Raw genomic sequence first — 18140 nt, forward strand, 5'->3', positions numbered from 1 at the left:
GTGTGTCTAGGATTTGGTACACCACCAAATGGCACACCAACATGGAGCAATTCGTTCACGCAAAATGGTGTCTGTCCCTGATCTTTACATTGTACACTTTGGACTTCAGATAGTACCGTACTGCAGATCCCAGTGGATTTAAGTCAGGTGATAGAGAACACCGCCTATAACCAATCCAGTGCTACGGGAAGCTATCATCCACTCAGAGACGCAACTCCACAAACCTCCTATTGATGCAGGACTTTTAGACCACCCTGTATTTCCCGTTCACAGTGTAATAAGAAATTCAATAACCATACATTCTGCCACACCACTTGCCATCTCTTATGCCTTAAAATATTTTATCAAGATCCCGTTTCCTCTTTAAACCCAAGTCTTAATTAAGAACCGTCGCATTCAAACGAATACTGAGAGAAACTTTAGCGAAGATGCTATAAATAATAAATCTGAGAGTCTCCTTCACTGAACTAATATCTAACACACGGGAGCCTTGTGTTCTCGCGCCAGATTAACCCAGTCACCTTCTTCACGGAAGTCTCCTGTGGATTATATTTTATCAGAAGGAAAGTCAGCGAAAAGGAATGGCTGGTTGCTAAGAAACAGACGGAAAAGATCCTACGGCTTCCCTCCTCCCCTTCTGTGGCAACAAATCACTTCCCCTCTGTCGAGGTGAGAATTGGAAAATGTACTCCTTCGGGTGTCGCTGGAGCCAAACGTACCTACGTATTCTTCTAGAGCTTTCTTTTTTTAAAAAAAGGAATTCTAGAGAACGCTGGAGAAGAATCTTGGCCCTCGTATTTTCAGATTTTCGTCAATCGAAATTCCAGCGTGTTTTCTTTTTAGGCATATACATTGATGAAATAACTCAACAAATGACAATTTAATAAATTTAATACGGCTAAGACGACGAAAGCCAAAAACTATATTCATTATTGTAAAACTATTTGGAAATATTTCATTTGATATATTTTTAATTATGTTACAATATTTTCCTCTCAATTTGATTCGAAATTCAATGTTCCCAAACAACCTTATTTTACAACCTTCTATCCCGTCTCCTACCTTTAACCCCATAATAGCGTGCGTGTGATTATTGCTAGTGCTTTGCAATGAAGATTTCCTTGGTATGTTTCCCGGCATTGGCATTTTCAGTCTTTCTAATCTCATCTTAAAATCTGGATCAAGTTTGAGCATATCGATCCACTTTTTAGAGCAGAGAGCGCTCCGTACGGTGTGAGCTACCCGCCTTTACACTGATCCTCAAGGCCAGTGAGAAGCAGAGGAAAAGTGATAAAAAATACTTCGAGGGTAGGTGTCCTTTTCACGGAACCACCTGCTATAATTACAATTCCACATGTTCGAATCAGACGAGACGTTTCCCACTGCAAGAATGCGCCCAACGAAGGCCCCTTCTCTTGTACGCGCTGCTCGCTCTGTAGTTCACGAGAGTGCTCTTCCACAATACAGGGTTGACTAGGTCTAACGTAAGCCCGCACAATTGGTGAATTGAAAAGTTGTTCTCGACAGAATCTAGAGATAGTGAGAATAATTCTCAGGCAGAAACGAAAAAAGGCATGGAATGATGTTAAGAGGCTTCATAGTAAGTGAATAACATTATTGCTATCATAAATTACGGAAAAAAAGTTTTACAATGTATACATAAAATTGTATGTAAAGTATATTAATAAATATGGCACACAACAATCATTCACGAAAGTTGACAATGTTGTGTATAATTTTACGTTTAAGGAGAAACCATTAGTGATTATATACGTGTAGAATACATAAGGTACTTACCACCTCGTACTTCGCACGTGAGCACTAAACTTGAACCTTCGGTGAGGGGGCCCACCACCCTGTCGACTTCCCTTCCGTTGGTTTCGTATATAATTGGAATCTTTGGTGGTTCTGTAATGAAAGAAGAGGAGTTATGTGAATGAAAAATTACTAGAACAGCTACAGTACGGTCACTAAATATTAGGATAGGTCGAAAAAATGAAATTCAATCCATCAAGTTCTAATAGTGTGGGAAAGTTGCGTTATGCAAATAGTAATGTAGAGAGAAAAATCAAATTTGGATAAAATCTTCATTTCGCACATTAAGGTTAAATTTTGAAAATGTTGCCAAAAATATTCAACTTTTCAATTTTTCTCTTGTAAAGTTAAATTAACTTTTTCTTTCGCAAATTGTTTTTTGGCTTCAAATAAACATTAACAAAAATTTTACTTGAAATAAGCAGTACTTAATCTACTTATATTTCATTCTTAAATGGAATCCAAATGTACGAAAAAATGGAAATTACAATATTCTGGGCACAAACAAACGTGTATCTTTAAAGCCGTTACTCAATGGTAATATGTTTTATTACCAAATTTATTTCAATGTGTTTATGGTTTATTGTTTCTGTAAACTAACAGTCGTGCAGATCTTGGACCATTTCAATCACCCAGGATTTACTGCCAGAACCTTGTCGCCTATTTCAGGCATAAATTTGAATTAAGATTTCTTACTAAATGTTACCATTACAGAATGGGATAATTGTGTTGTTCGAAGAAAGTCATCTCTATTTGCTGGTCCCCATACTTTTTCAGCAGATTCTGTTACAATTTTTACACATCCTTCTAATGACTGCGTGCGTGACATGTTAAGTTTATGTAGGCAAATTCGGAAATAATTTAATTATCTACGTAAGAAAGACAAAACACGTTCTGTTGTCATATGATTCAATATTGGGAGTGAACAGACTTATCAATTACTTATGTATAGTCAGAACTTCAAAATTAAAATCGGGGAGCTAGACAGTTCGCACAGTTCTATCTTTGGAAGGTACATTCCTGAATTGCAACACTATTCTGAACCTATGTACCTCTCTTACGTGTTTGCGTTCCTCCATTGTCATTGCGAACAACAAACATGTTTTCAGGGTGGGAGAAGCAAGCATTCCACTGAACAACATGATCAATTATTGCTGACAAATGTTCAGGTTAAGTGCCATGATGTCTGGATTGTTTTCAACACATGTTTACCACCGTTCTGTGCAGAAGAGTCCTATTTTTTTCAATACGAATCCTTCCTTCACACACAGTGAAAACATGTTGCTGACTATGCAATGGAGAAGAGGGGTGTTACAATGGTGATTAGATGAAAATTGTGTAAATAGGATCAAAACTTATGGACACAACACACAACCACTACAGAGTATTAAACTGGTTATGGATTCAAGCGCCAGTGCTTCGTTAACCTGCAAGGATGAATTCCAGGGTGTACCACGTGGAAGACGACCTTTCCATTTATCCATCAAAATATGTACACACTGTCCCGTCTAATCCGTATAGCAAGCAAAGGAAAACAAGTCTCTGCTCAAGTACTGACGCGAGACAGCTGCACCAATGAACACGTAAGAGGGAATGGGATTGCGTGGGGGAAAGCGACTGCAGTTACGAGGCTTTGCAGCAAGGTATACTGCTTCGGTCTGCCCACTAGATTTCCTCCCTTCCTTGCCCCTATACGTGGCCTTGCTCCAGAGATATCCGAGACAGAGTATAGTTCAATAGCGCACCGGAGTTGAAGGAAATTACAGACCTGTCGTAGGTTCGATTCCAACCAGCACGAAAAACAAATTAACTGTAATTTTTAAAATTGTAGATTTCAGGAGAGTGCAATATTTTTTAACACTCTTCTACCTGAAATTTTATAATGCTATAAAATTGTAGATTCGCTTAAGTCTCATTAAAAATTGTATGTAGAAACTTTTACCGTGATGATCCGATATATGTATTGTCCAGTCTCGACATGAAAACTTATACATTTTTTTTCTTAATATATTCACATTTAGTTAATTCTGCTCGTTGAAAAGCCAGACTTTTTTCTTTTGTGAAAATGCACTTAAACATTTAACCAACAAACTCCCTCGTTGAAACATGATGCAGAATATATTGGCTCTTGGAAATCAATGATTGGATATTTCGTTGAAACAGAATTACAGCTTAATTAAATTTCCTGAAAAATCAGCAAAGTGAAACTTTTCAGATAGATTAGAAACTTGCAATAAATGCGAGTAGAAGAACGTTGTGCGACTTCTGATTGAATCAATACAAACCCAGAGAGTAGCTTTCAATATGTAGTTTTATTACTTACTTTTTAATTATCTCAAAATTACAAATCAACTTTATACAGTTTTCGCACAAAGCGAATGTAATGAGAGGATGGCGTAATGGATATTTTTGAACAAATGTTTTTATTTGCGTGTTGCAAATTTATCTACACACGCAACATCTTTATTTCCAATTTCCTGCGGGTTCTGACCAGATCACGTTTTCATTCTCATATTTTGTAGTTCTGTCACGTCCAGATGATCCACACTTGGATGTATTAGGATGACAAGAACACTTTTTTCATTCAAATTCAATGGAATTTTGACCAGAACGCTTTTCAATCATAATTGGTGGGGCTCTTACAAGAGCTCTTCATTCGCATTGAGAGTTCTGACAAGAACACATTCTCGTTCGCACTATGTGAGGGTTCTCACAAGAACACTGTTTCGTTTGCACTATGTGAGGGTTCTCACAGGAACACTGTTTCGTTCGCACTATGTGAGGGTGTTCACAAGAACGTTTTCTCATTCGCACTACATGAAGGTTCTCACAAAAGCACTTTTTCATTCGCAATATCTGAGGCTTCTCACATAAATAATTTCTTGTTCGAACTATGTGAGGGTTCTCACAGGAACACCTTTTCGTTCGCACTATGTGAGGGTTCTCAGAGGAACACTTTCTCGTTCGCACTATGTGAGGGTTCTCACAGGAACACTGTATCGTTCGTACAATGTGAGGGTTCTCGCAAGAACGCTTTCTCATTTGCACTACCTGAGGGTTCTTACAAAAACACTTTTTCATTCGCAATATCTGAGGCTTCTCACATAAATACTTTCTCGTTCGCACTATGTGAGGGTTCTCACAGGAACACTTTCCCGTTCGCACTATGTGAGGGTTCTCACAGGAACACTTTCTCGTTCGCACCATGTAAGGGTTCTCACAGGAACAGTTTCTCGTTCGCATTATCCGAGGGTTCTAACAGGAACACATTTTTGTTCGCACTATCTGAGGGTTCTCACAGGAACACTGTTTCGTTCGAACTATGCGAGGGTTCAAACAGGATCACTTGTCATTTACACTGTCTGAGGGTTCTCACAGAACCCTTTTTCATTTACTATCTGAGGGTTCTCACAGGAACACTTTCTCGTTCGCATTATCCGAGAGTTCTAACAGGAACACATTTTCGTTCGCACTATTTGAGGGTTCTCACAAGGACACTTTTTCATTTCAACTATCTGAGTATTCTGACAAGAACAAACTTTTCTTCACACTACCTGAGGCTTGTGAGAGGAACATTGTTTCATTCGCGTTATCTGGGTTCTGTTTGAAGTTTGTTTTTAAGACATAGTTATGCACAGGTAGGCTAATCAAGACTGAACCTACACTTTAAAGTGGAATCCGAACCACTAGTTCACACCGGGCTTCAAACCAGAGACTCCCTGATTAAAGGACAACGACGTTACCACTACTCAATCGTGGAGGTCCATCTGGTGCTTCTGACAAGAACACTTTCATTTTGACTACATAATTTTGACCATAACACGTTTCCATTCGCATTCTCTACGAGTTCTCACCAGCACACCTTGCATGTACATTGACTGGGTGCTCTTTTTTCATTAACATTCAAGGAACCAGAACACTTTCCATTCTCACTATTTGAGGACTTTTTCATTCATATTCTCTGTGTTGTGACCAGACCTCTATGCATTCACATCTTCTGTCCTCTCTGATCACTACACTTGGGTTTCTTTTTCTTTCCGGAAGTTTCTAGAGCGCTACTGGCAGCCTCTTTGCAAAAGATAGATATTGGTTCACGTTATTTTCCAGCCATCTAAAATTACTTTTTCCCCACCTGAACCTTTCTCATTATCGCCTTCTCTTTTCTCCTTCCATTTCGCATCCTACCTTTCTCAAGCTCATCCCATCACATCCCCTAACCAAGATGTCTGCTATTTATAATTGTTCTGAAGAAAGCCCTGAGTTAGTTTGTGGAATGGAGCCATCAGTGTGTAAACAAGATTTCCCTGTCTTCATTACCAGCGTCCTTCAAGCTTGAAATTCCTTAGTTTCAACAGAATGCGGATATAAGAGGGTTGCCAACTCCAAGAAAGATAAGATTCTAAACTTTTCTTGCTCCAAGAGGTTTCTGAGGTAATGTAAACAGACCGCGCTCAATTCTCTCGCATCATTCTGTTTGTTTTCCTTTAGAGCGGCCTTGCACTTAAGTACAAGAGAGAGACGGGATAATTTAAGAGGATCAAGTCTAGAATATATTAGCGTGGCCAATTATGTTTTGCGAAACTTCTTATCGGCTAATTATCTGAAATGTATTTGTTGGTGAAACAAATGGCATTGAGTTTATGGCTGCTAGTTCTAAGATACAAGCAATGTTCGCATTTTCTGCATATTCCGTCAAGAACATTTTTAATTACTCATGATTTAGTGTCATAAATCATAAATGCAGTATTCACGAATACTAGAGTTCGCAATCATAAGAACCTGGCCATATATTTTACACACAAGAAAATACATATACACATTCATATGGCTTCCACTCTGTGAGTGGTTTGCTTTGTCATGAAATTCCGAGGCATAGGAAGTCATGGTTGACGGAAAGTTAGTTTTGAGGAGCGGCATGTGAAGATGCATAGAGGTGACGTTTGAAGGACATGAAGAGATGAAAGGGCCTTATTTTCTCCAAAAATTACCGGTCCGCTGGGTTACAGTGATATGATGGTAATAAAAAGGTGTTTTGGAAATTAAAAGCGATTGTTCCTTGCTCTGACGCATCTCCGGGGACGACGGACGGGTGTCATCAACACAAAAAATATACCGGTCTGCGTAAATTAGCTCCAACACAGCCCAATGGTTTGCGCTTTCGCCTTTGGGGCAAAACGTCGCGAGTTCGTTCCATGGGGTATCCGGGAATACATTTGAGCGAAGTAGGATTTTTAACCTCCAGAAACAAAACTGGAATATACGCTTGGCCCGATTGAGGCACGGAACACGTATTTGTATTCTTTAGTCTTGTCTTATTTTCTCTTCAAATCAGCTACGAAATCAGATTCAGATATGTTGCTTAAGTACCTAGGTATGTTTTTATTTATTTATTTCACCTATAACAGAGCTTTCGCTCCAATTACAATAGGCAATATATATATATATATATATATATATAAATATATATATATATATTAAACAATTAAAAAATTATAATTCCAACAATACAAAACAAAAGAAGAAGAAGGAGAGCAAAACTACAATAATCATTTCATAAAGAACACCAGCACAAGTATTCTAGAGAACATAAATCCAAAAATGATATTCACTGAGGTAGAACAAGACACATATCTATATACAGACTGAGGCATTTATAACTATACACATGTAAATACTCATATATAAACAAATATACACACATACAGGCATAATTGTATTTACAAACATACCCATGTAAACAGAAAACATCTATAATTATTTATTATTTATTAATGATATTCTTCGAAGGACGGACAGGAATTGCATGAATGGCATAGCAAAACCCAAGTCTCCACCGTTTCTGACTATTTCATTGTGGCTAATACATAGTCTTAGTATTGTCTACACAGGCGCGCATCAACTTATATTGCATTCTTAGCAAAATTTTGAATTCTTAACGACAATGTCACTCCAGCGTCCATAATATACATTCAGTTCAACTATGCTGAGAAATATTTTTTGTGTCCATCAGGTGAATCAGATATCTGCATGGGCGTCACAGCAAGTTTTCTTAGCGTCGAAATGAAAAAAATGATATGCCTGTGCTTAAAATGGACATTTTGACGGGTCATCGTAAGATAGAAGAGAGAGAGAGAGAGGAAGAGATATAGATAGAAGGGCAGAGCAGAGCAAAGGTAGAGAGAGAAGGTTAGAGAAGAGGTAGGGAGATAGCATATGTAGAGAGAGGAGGGTATAGACGAGGTAGAGATATAACGTATGTAGAGAGAGAGGAGGGAGAGTGGAGGTAGAGAAGGAATAGATGGTTAGAGAGATGGAAGGAAATATGGGTTGGGAAAGAATGGAAAGGGGAGGGGAGGGAGTGATGAGATAGAGTGGAGACAAGGGGGATGAGTTTGTGGGTAATGACTGAGATAAAAAAGAAATAGTAGTACGAGAGAGAGAAAGAAACCGGTAGAAAGAACACATATAAAAGCGAGGAAGTGAGAGAAAGAAACGAAGCTCGATAAAGAGCAAAGAACTGCGAGAAATCGAGACAAAAGGAAGATCTAATAACGATACCATCAAGGGGAGAAGTAAACATGAAGAAATTGATCCTCAGGCCTCAGAAGGAAGATGAAAATATGAAGAAAGAAAGAGGGAAAAGCAATCAAACCTACGAAGAAATCAATAAAAAAATAATATTCCCATTTTCTACGGAGGTCAGTGACCCTCCTTGACCCTCCGTGTGACAGATAATGGGGCTCTTTATTTCAAATTACTGAAGCTGTAGACAAATTGGTTCCTTTATGGTCCCTTGCTCGTTCATAACCGAATCTATCTTAATATTCATAATCTGCATGATCATTACATAATGTATTTAACTTTAGACCAACTGCGATCTTAAAACGGACATTGTTATCCAATACGTAGAAGGGTTCCTCCGATGCTGTAGTGGTAGCGTTGTCGCCTTGTAATCAGGCAGTCTCGGGTTCGATCAGGTCTTAGTTTAAATCAGGCCTAGTTTAACCCGCTGCGATTGTGAAACAACGTATACACGTCTGGACAGCATAGAGAGAGCAGTATGCTGCAAAAGAGGAGAAAAATGTGGAGTGAGCGAAGGAGGAGGCTTCGTCGATCGCGTCCTTGCAATGTGCACGCAGTGGGGCCTTTGCTGTCTTCCACAAGTGGAAGCGAGCTGTTCAAGCCTGCTTTAAACTGTACACGCTTTCCCGCCTGGCGTATGCGAGCATAAAGGAAGCTTAAACAGATATGGCAACTCAGTGATCAGCACTGATTGATCAGGGCGTGACCAGGCGATAACCACCTATCTACAAGCATTGAGCCACATGCGTCAATTGCTAATTAGCATTCATATCGGGTTAGGCAGTAAAACCTGCTGCATCTATCCTCTGTGGTCATTCATCGACCACGCACTAGTTACAAAAACGGCCAGTTGGCCACCATGCCTTCGAAGAAAGGGAAGCGGAGAAAAAGAGGCAAATAGAATAAACCAAGATAGGAAGAGAATTTTGTGTGCAAAATAAAGCAAGGGACGGAATGGAAAAGATTAAGCCGGTACCTCAGGAAGAGCAGTTTATGGACCAACCAGAGATGAGAAATTTCCGCTCCAAGATAAGCGGGTTCTCCGGTTAGCCTCCGAGGATTTTGCCGTTGTGCAAGAATTTATAGACTTCGGTTTCACGAGTCTATTAAATTAGATATAAACTAGGAGTAATGGCGGTTTTGTTAATAACCTTAACTGCTTACGTCCAGGCCTTCCGCCTTGGAGATGCGATACAGTGTGTAAGCAGATGCTAATAGAAGTTAATACAAATTAGTATATGTACCGGAGATATCAAGCAGAGAAAACCTTAATGCATGGTATAAAAGATGTTGAATTTTAATTTTTCTGAATTTGAGCATTAGTTTAATTAATAGAAAACTTTTTTGGGGTTCACTTGGGATGTAATTTATACCAAGGTGGCACGTTGCTTGACAAACTACCAAGTTGACACCCTACACTGTTCGTTTTAAGTTTGCTTCAAGTCCACTTTATGTTAAGATAAGGCTAATCGGGACTATTCCTAGAGTTCAAAGATATATCCAAACCACTGGGCAATATGCTTCCCGCGATCAAACCTGGGACCTCTTGATTACAGTACGACAGCGATGCTACTATGACAAATGGGAAGGCCAGGTTTAAAAATATCTGAGCCACTGTGGTCTCACTGGGAATCGAAGCCTGGACCCTTTGATTTGATTGATTTGGATTATTTTACTTTGATTTTCTGTTATTTTTGGTTAATTGCGAAGATGAGAATGAGCGATGACATGATAATATTGATGAAAGGATACTCACAAAGAACATCCATTCCTAGGGCGATATATGAACCGAAGACCCCCCCCGACGTAGTACTGTCGTAACGGGAACCACTCCGCCACAAAGGATGGATGTGCTTATCGTGTTTAGAGTATTTGGTGTGAACGTTTCCTTTTTTTAAACATTTATTTATTTGAAATATCCAGCGAAACAGATTGAACTCCTTTTACAACTTATGAAAGTTATGAAGTGTAACAATGAAAACAGTGCTGTTCACTCTTCATCTACTTGATGTGGAAAGAGGGAAGCCTGGAGGTTCATTCAACGAACTCTAGAGTATGTTTGAATCCTATGAAGAAGGAGCCTATTTTCTAAGGATAGCCTTGCAGCTTTTGTGTAAAAAAGAAGTTGTTTTGTAGCTATTGCTACGGGGAATCGTGATACACCAAAGTGGAAAGAGTTGATTTGAGAATAATTGACCAATATTCTGTAGAAAATTCTGAAGTCTCACTGCGAAGACAGAGATTCTGTGTTTGAAGACATAGAATTTCATGTTCAGAAGCGTGTAGGGTAATCAAGATCTATTGGGTATTGTTACAAGTAGAATTGTAGCTGGTGGAACTTCAAGTTGCCGATTTGTGGATGAAAGTTAACAACATTACCAAGTGTCTTTCTGGGAATTTTTAAAATATCCTGCTTAGAAGAAAAAAGGATATTCAGTAATATTGAAGACAAAGAGAAGTGAATAACGTTAGATGTCACTGCTATGAAAACGTTAGTCTCCTTTATTTTAATGAGACATAAAGAGGATACATTTCGATACACAATCTCTGTTAAGTTCAATCAATATTTCACTTGCATTTTCACTTGTTATAGTATGGGGGTGTATTGATACTTGAGGCGAGGAGACAATGCCCCCTGCAACTCTCCTCAACGAATGTTTTGGTTCCTTCTAATTTATACACGATAACTGTAATGTTCCAGTTTACTACAGAAGTTTTGTAATGTTCACATAGTCTAATCATGGCTGAACCTACAGTTTCAAGTGGGATCTGCACCCGTAGAGCTGCAAAATCAAGTGAAACGTGTAACATGTATTAGTTAAATAAGAATGTATTTAATAATTCTATGGATGTCAGAGACAGTGGCTATTCATGAGTATGTAATATTAATTGGGCAATTGTTTACTTCTGATATAGCCTACATGTATATTCTAACATCACGTTTCGATAGAGCACTTCTTAGTCTTAAGGCGAACTACTACATTTTGCTGGTCAGGTTAGGTTGTTCACTTGGAGGTGGGGGAATAGAGTAAGCAGAACACTCGCATACACTTCTGGGTTGTAAGGATTCCTTTAGTTTTCATTGGAATCCTTACATCCCAGAAGTGTCCGTTACTGTACAAGCACTTGATTTTGATTTCTTGATTTTATAGTTCTTCTGGTGTGGATCCCACTCTACACTGTAGGTCCAGCCACGATCAAGCAATTAATCGGACATAAAGTGTTCCCTGGGAACGTAGTGTTAGAATAGGTGTAAATCGTAGAAGCACTTGGAAATTGATAAAGCCCAATAGACATTGCATGCAAATGATATCTTATTTAATATTGGAGGGCCTTCCCGATGGCGCAGTGGTAGCGTCGTCGCCTTGTAGTCAAGGGGTCCCGGGTTCGATACCCGGTGGAGGCACATGGCACAGTGGTTCGGATCCCACTTTAAACCGTAGGTCCAGTTCCGATTAGCCTTACTGTGCATAAAGTAGACTTAAAACACCAACTCAAACCAATTTAATATTGGAAAATCGAAGTGTGTACAGCTAATTAGCAAGATCATCATCAAAATATAGATGGGGAGTTTTAAAAGAGCGAGAATATTTTAGGTTAGGGAGTTATAATCATGATATCCTAATATAACATGTAAAAGGTAATTTTTTATGCTTTATAGTGATGCAGCAAGGAGTAGGAGGAAGGTGGGGGCGGTTGAAGAACTGAAGAGGTTAACTGTCACGCATCAACTCTTAGGTTTTGCTAACTAACGCTCTAGCTTCCTTAAACCCGAAGGTTCATAGCTGCATCAACACATGCCTTCCATCTGTCCCTATCCCGAGCAAGATCTATATATTCTTTTCCATCCCTACCAATTTCCTTAGGTCCATCTCAATGTTATCCCTCCATCTTCGTCTCGGCCTTCCTTCAGGTCTTTTACCATCTTCTATCCTCTCCCATTCGTTCCACACGGCCTGCCCACCTAAGTCTTCTTGATTTAAACATTCTAATAATATCTGGTCATGAATACAAATTATGTAGTTCTAAATTATGCAACCTATTCCACTCACCTGTCTCCTCATCCCTTTTAGGTTCAAATATTTCCCTAAGGATCTTATTTTCAAATACTCTCAATTTATGTTCCTCTTTCAATGCTCAAATAATTGTGTAAAAGTATGAAAGAAGTTTTTCTCGTTGCCATTTCCGACATTCTAAAACAAGTAACTTTATTCTGCATTTTGGTAGGACGATACATGTCACGTTACCCAGACGTCTCTAGCTAAGCCAGTGCTCCTCTGACTATAGTGACAATTTTTTAGCACTGTTCGTACTGTATATATATCGTACGTAGGGTGAGACAGTCAAACGGGAAAATTTAAAAAATTCACAAAAAATAGAGAGAGCAGATATTAGTTAATTTTTGAACATGAATGTACTGTACATGAGTTGAAATTACTAGTGTACCTGAAAAATGTTCATTTTTTTTAATATGGTGTCAGTAACATGGCGTTCTTGGTTGTGCACACATTGTCGGAGTCTCAGAGTAAATCCTCCCATGACGCTTCGTAGCATCTCCAACGGAATGTTGTGGATCTCTTGCCGAATTCGCTCCTTCAAATTATCCCTGGTTCTTGGAGAAAATTCAGGAGCCGGCAAATCGGGTGAACGGGCAGGCCACGGAATATCGCCGAATGTGCTGATGAGACGACCATGAAATGCGAGTCTAAGCACATCCATAGACACTCTGGCAGTATGGCTCTTGCTGGAAGAGTTTTTCTTCATCTGGGTCATAGTCATCGAGGACAGGCAGGAAAAAGGTTACCAATATGTCAGCATAACGTCATGGGCGGATTTACTCTGAGAGTCCGACAATGTGTGTAAAACCAAGGACGCCATCTTACTGACACCATATTAAAAAAAAAAGAAAACATTTTTCAGGTACACTGGCAATTTTAACTCATGTGCAGTACATTCATGTTCAAAAATTAAGTAATATTTGCTTTCTCTATTTTTTGTGATTTTTTAAAATCTTCCCGTTTGACTGCCTAACCCGATATTAGTAGCTTAATAATACCGCATTCACGTTTATCCTAATACGCGGTATAAATTATAGATATAAGACACAAAAGGGGGTGTAAAATTAAATTTCGCGGATGTGAAGTTTTCCCCCGTCACGCAGGTGGAAAGAAAGGGGCTCTGAAAAGCACTTAATTTCTGTGAGCTGGATATGAAGTCAAAAACCTCGGAGCGTAATTAAAATCTCCTTGTTTTCATCTTAAAACGCCAGACCGCCAAGGGGCGACATTTCAACGAAGAATTCTGAGGGGTTCGTGGGCTGTATATCTCATTAAGAACTGGAACAAAAATGGGAAACCCGCTTTGCCTTGCCTTTCAACACTTTCCAACACGTCTTTCTTCCTCGCTACAACCTCCTGCATGCGGGAGACAACCGAGTGCCCCAGGTTTACATGCAAGAAGTAAAAAAAATGATCTTTGTCCTAAATGAATAAAGTTAGACAAAGTTTATGAAATATTACTCTCATTTTATTAAACTTACAATGTGAATGAGCATCTATAGAGAACACTGAATATCATCGAACAAAGAAATGTACTTGCATATTGTTACTCGGACACAATGTAACACACCTGGTATCCTTAGTTCTTTCTTTGAGAATTTTAACTGCACTGAAAGTTTTAAACATACTTGGACCTCCATACCCTCATAAATTTGTCCCCATTAGCGTTATAGTCTATGACTTAACGATGCGTTCATGTAACCAATTTTATCAACAATAGAAGTCCGCAGGATATTTTTCCAGGGAATGGCAAGCAAGGTATTTTCTCTAGGGGGAAGGGCAAACTAGGCATATACCCCCTAATATCGCTGCTCACTTCAAAAACAGTCCTTCACTTCATGCTATCATGTTCCTGCAAAATTTCTTCCTACATATTCGTTCAACGGGAAAGAACATGTCAACCGTTGTATACAATAAGGTGCGTTTAAAATACATATGTATTACGCAGAAATTTTCATCGAAAAATGCAGGCTCGACCAGGACTCGAACCTCCATTTTTCGCTGAAAATTTCTACTTGGTACATATCCGTGTGAATAATCTTCAATACATATGTACATATGTATGCATGTATATATATATGCACGATATTTATTTATTTATTTATTTAATTGTAGTTGTCTCCAACAGAGAAAGCTTCTCCAATTATGGGAGACTTGCATACAGTTTAAATATACATACATAATTAATAATATATAAGAACACACATACACACAAATAAAGAGATACTTCACACAAATAGATATTTACAAGACAAAACAATACAAAGCCATACCTACACTCATAGTAAATGGTAACAATATACCTATCACCCATGATATATATACATGTTTAGAAATCCCTAGATGTCTGCACTTACAAGACAATAATTTCTATAATTTCTTGCGCAAACCATAATGATTGAAATTTTGTCTTGCAAACATTCAGGGAATACAAAACAATACAAAGCCCTACATACACTCATAGTAAATGATAACAAATAAATATCTCATCTATAACATATATTTATATTCAGAAGTCCTAAATATTTGCACTTATAAGACAATAATTTCTATAATTTCTTGTGTAAAACATAATGATTGCAACTTTGTTCTATAAATATTCAGGGAATACGAAAAGTCTAACTCATTATCTATCATTGATAACTTATTGTACAAATCTAACATTTGCTGTAACGGAGAGTTTTGATACTTCTTAGTTTTAGCCATTTGACAATTCAGCAAGTTTCTATTTCGAAGATGACAACATGTAGTATTAAAAGATATTTTGCTTAAAATTTGAGCATTATCAATAAGGCCATTAATTATTTTATACAAAAATAGCTGTTGCATAAAAATTCTCCTTGACCTTAATGATGGCATGTCGATTTCTTTTTGAAGTGTATTGGTAGATAACATTTTAACATTACAATTCTTACCATGTTTTTTGGAATACAAATAACGTTGAAAGCGTTTTTGTATTTGTTCTATTTTTTCTATATATATTTTAGCTATTGGTGACCAGATTATAGATATGTATGTATGTATGTATGTATGTATGTATGCATGTCGCCCCCTGTGGCGGAGTGATTAGCACACCTCGCTACGTCAGGGGTTCCGGGTTCGAATCTTGGCCTCGGCATGGATGTTTGTGAGTGTCCATTAATCAATTTAATCATGTCATCACTCATACCCATCTTCGCAAAATCAGCCAAACATGGCACAAAAAGGAAAGTAAATTAAAGCAAATCAATCAATCAATCAGGTATGTATGTATGTGTATATGTGCGTGTGTATGTGTCTGTACACGCAAAATGCCCATCATCTTTTCGCTGGGTTCTCTCAGAATTCAAGCTGCCATTCAATGTGCAAAGTCACCGTGGAATGACCTTGAGTGAGTCGTACAAAGACGTGAAACAAACTCGAACATTACTGGCAAGTCATGCACCACGGTATGTATCCTCCCAACAGAACATTCGGTAGATACAATCTTTCAAATATTAGTATCTAGCTCTACAGGTTCCTGAGATATCTATACGTATGACAACTTACCTATTACTGTGAGGTTGATTTGGAAGTTTCTTGTTGGCGAGTTCCGAAAGTCCACCCTGCATCTGTACACGCCTTCGTCCTGAGCTTGCACCGTCTCCAACGTCATATGCGCTGGTTCGGAGATCGTCCTGAAATACGCCCTTGGTCCAAATGCATTGCTGTCTGACCAATGGCGAGCCGTGCTGAACGGTCGACCTCTCACGTCGAAGCTGAAACAATGATGGAAAATTGTTAGAATTTTTAAATTGCAAATTTGATAATTTCTATAGTCATATATAGCATTGTAATTTATTATTATACTTATTATAAAATGCAATTAAATTGTAATAAATAGAGAAAATATACTTGGGGGAACCGTTACATTCGGAGCAACTGATGCCCTGGAACCAGGACAATAAGCTCATACCCTCGAATGTGTGCGCGTGGAGGCGGGCTTACTCCCCCCCATTGAATTTACTATAGTCATTTTCTTGAAAAATAAGTATTGAAACATGTTATGTGACAGAGGGTGTGTCAAATGGGAGTCAATAAAAATGTTAGATGGAAAACAATTTTTATATGTTAGAAATTAAGACACTTGTCCCCCTGTGTAAGAAGCCTAATTATTCAACTCTCATAGGAATCCTTTGGTAGTTGGATTAGGATTTCTGTGCGTCCTTACCCGAATCCTAACTGCAATCTTTCAGCTTCCTCTTTAGTTCACCAAACACATGGCGAAATGTCCGGACTGTATGGGGGATGTTACAAGGTTTACCAATTAAACTTTGCTATACTCTGTCTCGAAATCTCTGGATCGAGCGAACGAAAGCAAGTTTTTTGCGCAAAGTAGTGACTCGAGAGGACTCGATGAATGAACACGTGCGAAGGAACGGGATTGCGTGTACTAAGAAAAGCGACTGCAGCTACCACCTTTTGCAGCAGCGTGTATTGCTTCGCTCCGCCCACTCGCTTCCTCCTCTTCTCTACCTTTATGCGCGGCCTTGTTGCAGAGATTCCAAAAAGAGAGTCTAGATTGTTTCATTAGGCTTATTTTACTTCCCTTTTCTGCCACTTTTGGCTAATCGCGAAGTTGAGGATGACATGATGAAAATGATGAAGGGACACTCACAAAGAAGGCTCGTGCGCATACCCAGATTCGAAACTGGGACCCCTTGTGCGCTGAGATATTCACTCCGCCACGGAAAACTTAGCTCGAGTTTGCACATTAGCTGTATGCGGCTTAGTATTGTCCCGCAACAAGATAACCTCAGAGAATTCACCATGGATCGCCCATTGTTTAACACGCAGTAACGAATGACCCGCTGTACATTGCAGTGTAGGAAACAGTCTTTCAATTTCCTTGCGTCATTGGCACAGATTGCAAAATCATTAGACGAAGCGATTTGACTCGCTCGTATAAGAGTAGAATTATCGATTTACTAACCATATTTACAGAAGGAAAAAAAATATCTGGGAAATATGAAAGTAAATAATAGCATAATATTCGGCGGAATTTCAACTATGTACCAGCACTATGCACCGGTCTATACGTGACGATGACTCTGATTTATTACACGAAGCTGATGAAACAGCACCAAGATTCGAATCTGGGACTTTCAGTTGCTTAATCACAAGTACATAACTCAACGGGCTCAATCATCGAAGCGTCAAGAGTTCTCTAAATTATTGAACTTCACGCTAGCCTTATATTTTATATTAAACTAGCTGATTGCACGGCGTTGCCCGGGTATTTATTTATCCCAATCTTCTATTAAAGTTGTCCGTGGGAGAAACATGACGATGTAAAATCCACTCCGCTGTACTTAATAGACTGCCACATGCCACTCCCTTCCCACCCCCACTCCTAGGTGTGCCAGGGGTTTGAATGACATTCGTAGTGTCACTATTCATCTTATCGACCCTTAAAACTATAGATTCCACAGTAATCGGTCGTTTTCGATTATTTTTACATGTCAACCCCTTCCCACCCCACCCCTAGGGGTGCCAGGGATGGCTTACCCCCACAGTATTTCTTTCCAGATTGCAAGTCATACGTGTACCAAGTTTGGTTGAAATCGCTCCAGGCGTTCGAAAGTTATGCCGGAACAAACATACACACAGATACATACATCCATTTGTATATACGTATATAGAAGAAGATACACAAAACAAGAATAT

The 18140-nt window shown here is 38.8% G+C and overlaps 1 protein-coding gene across 2 annotated transcripts in view; it reads right to left on the reverse strand.

Annotated features, from left to right (window-relative positions):
• LOC145985901 (neural cell adhesion molecule 1-like) overlaps positions 1-18140 on the reverse strand; it is a 227626-nt gene that overhangs the window by 91376 nt on the left and 118110 nt on the right. For both annotated transcript variants that reach the window (XM_083120040.1, XM_083120039.1), the window contains exons 2-3: positions 15984-16192; positions 1798-1908 (exon numbers count right to left, since the gene is read on the reverse strand). In XM_083120040.1, coding sequence (XP_082976166.1) covers positions 1798-1908; positions 15984-16192 — 320 coding nt within the window. The remainder of the gene's footprint in view (positions 1-1797; positions 1909-15983; positions 16193-18140) is intronic.

Source organism: Lepisma saccharinum, chromosome 3, assembly GCF_977018435.1.
Source record: "Lepisma saccharinum chromosome 3, izLepSacc3.1, whole genome shotgun sequence".
In the NCBI taxonomy this organism is placed as follows: domain Eukaryota; kingdom Metazoa; phylum Arthropoda; class Insecta; order Zygentoma; family Lepismatidae; genus Lepisma; species Lepisma saccharinum.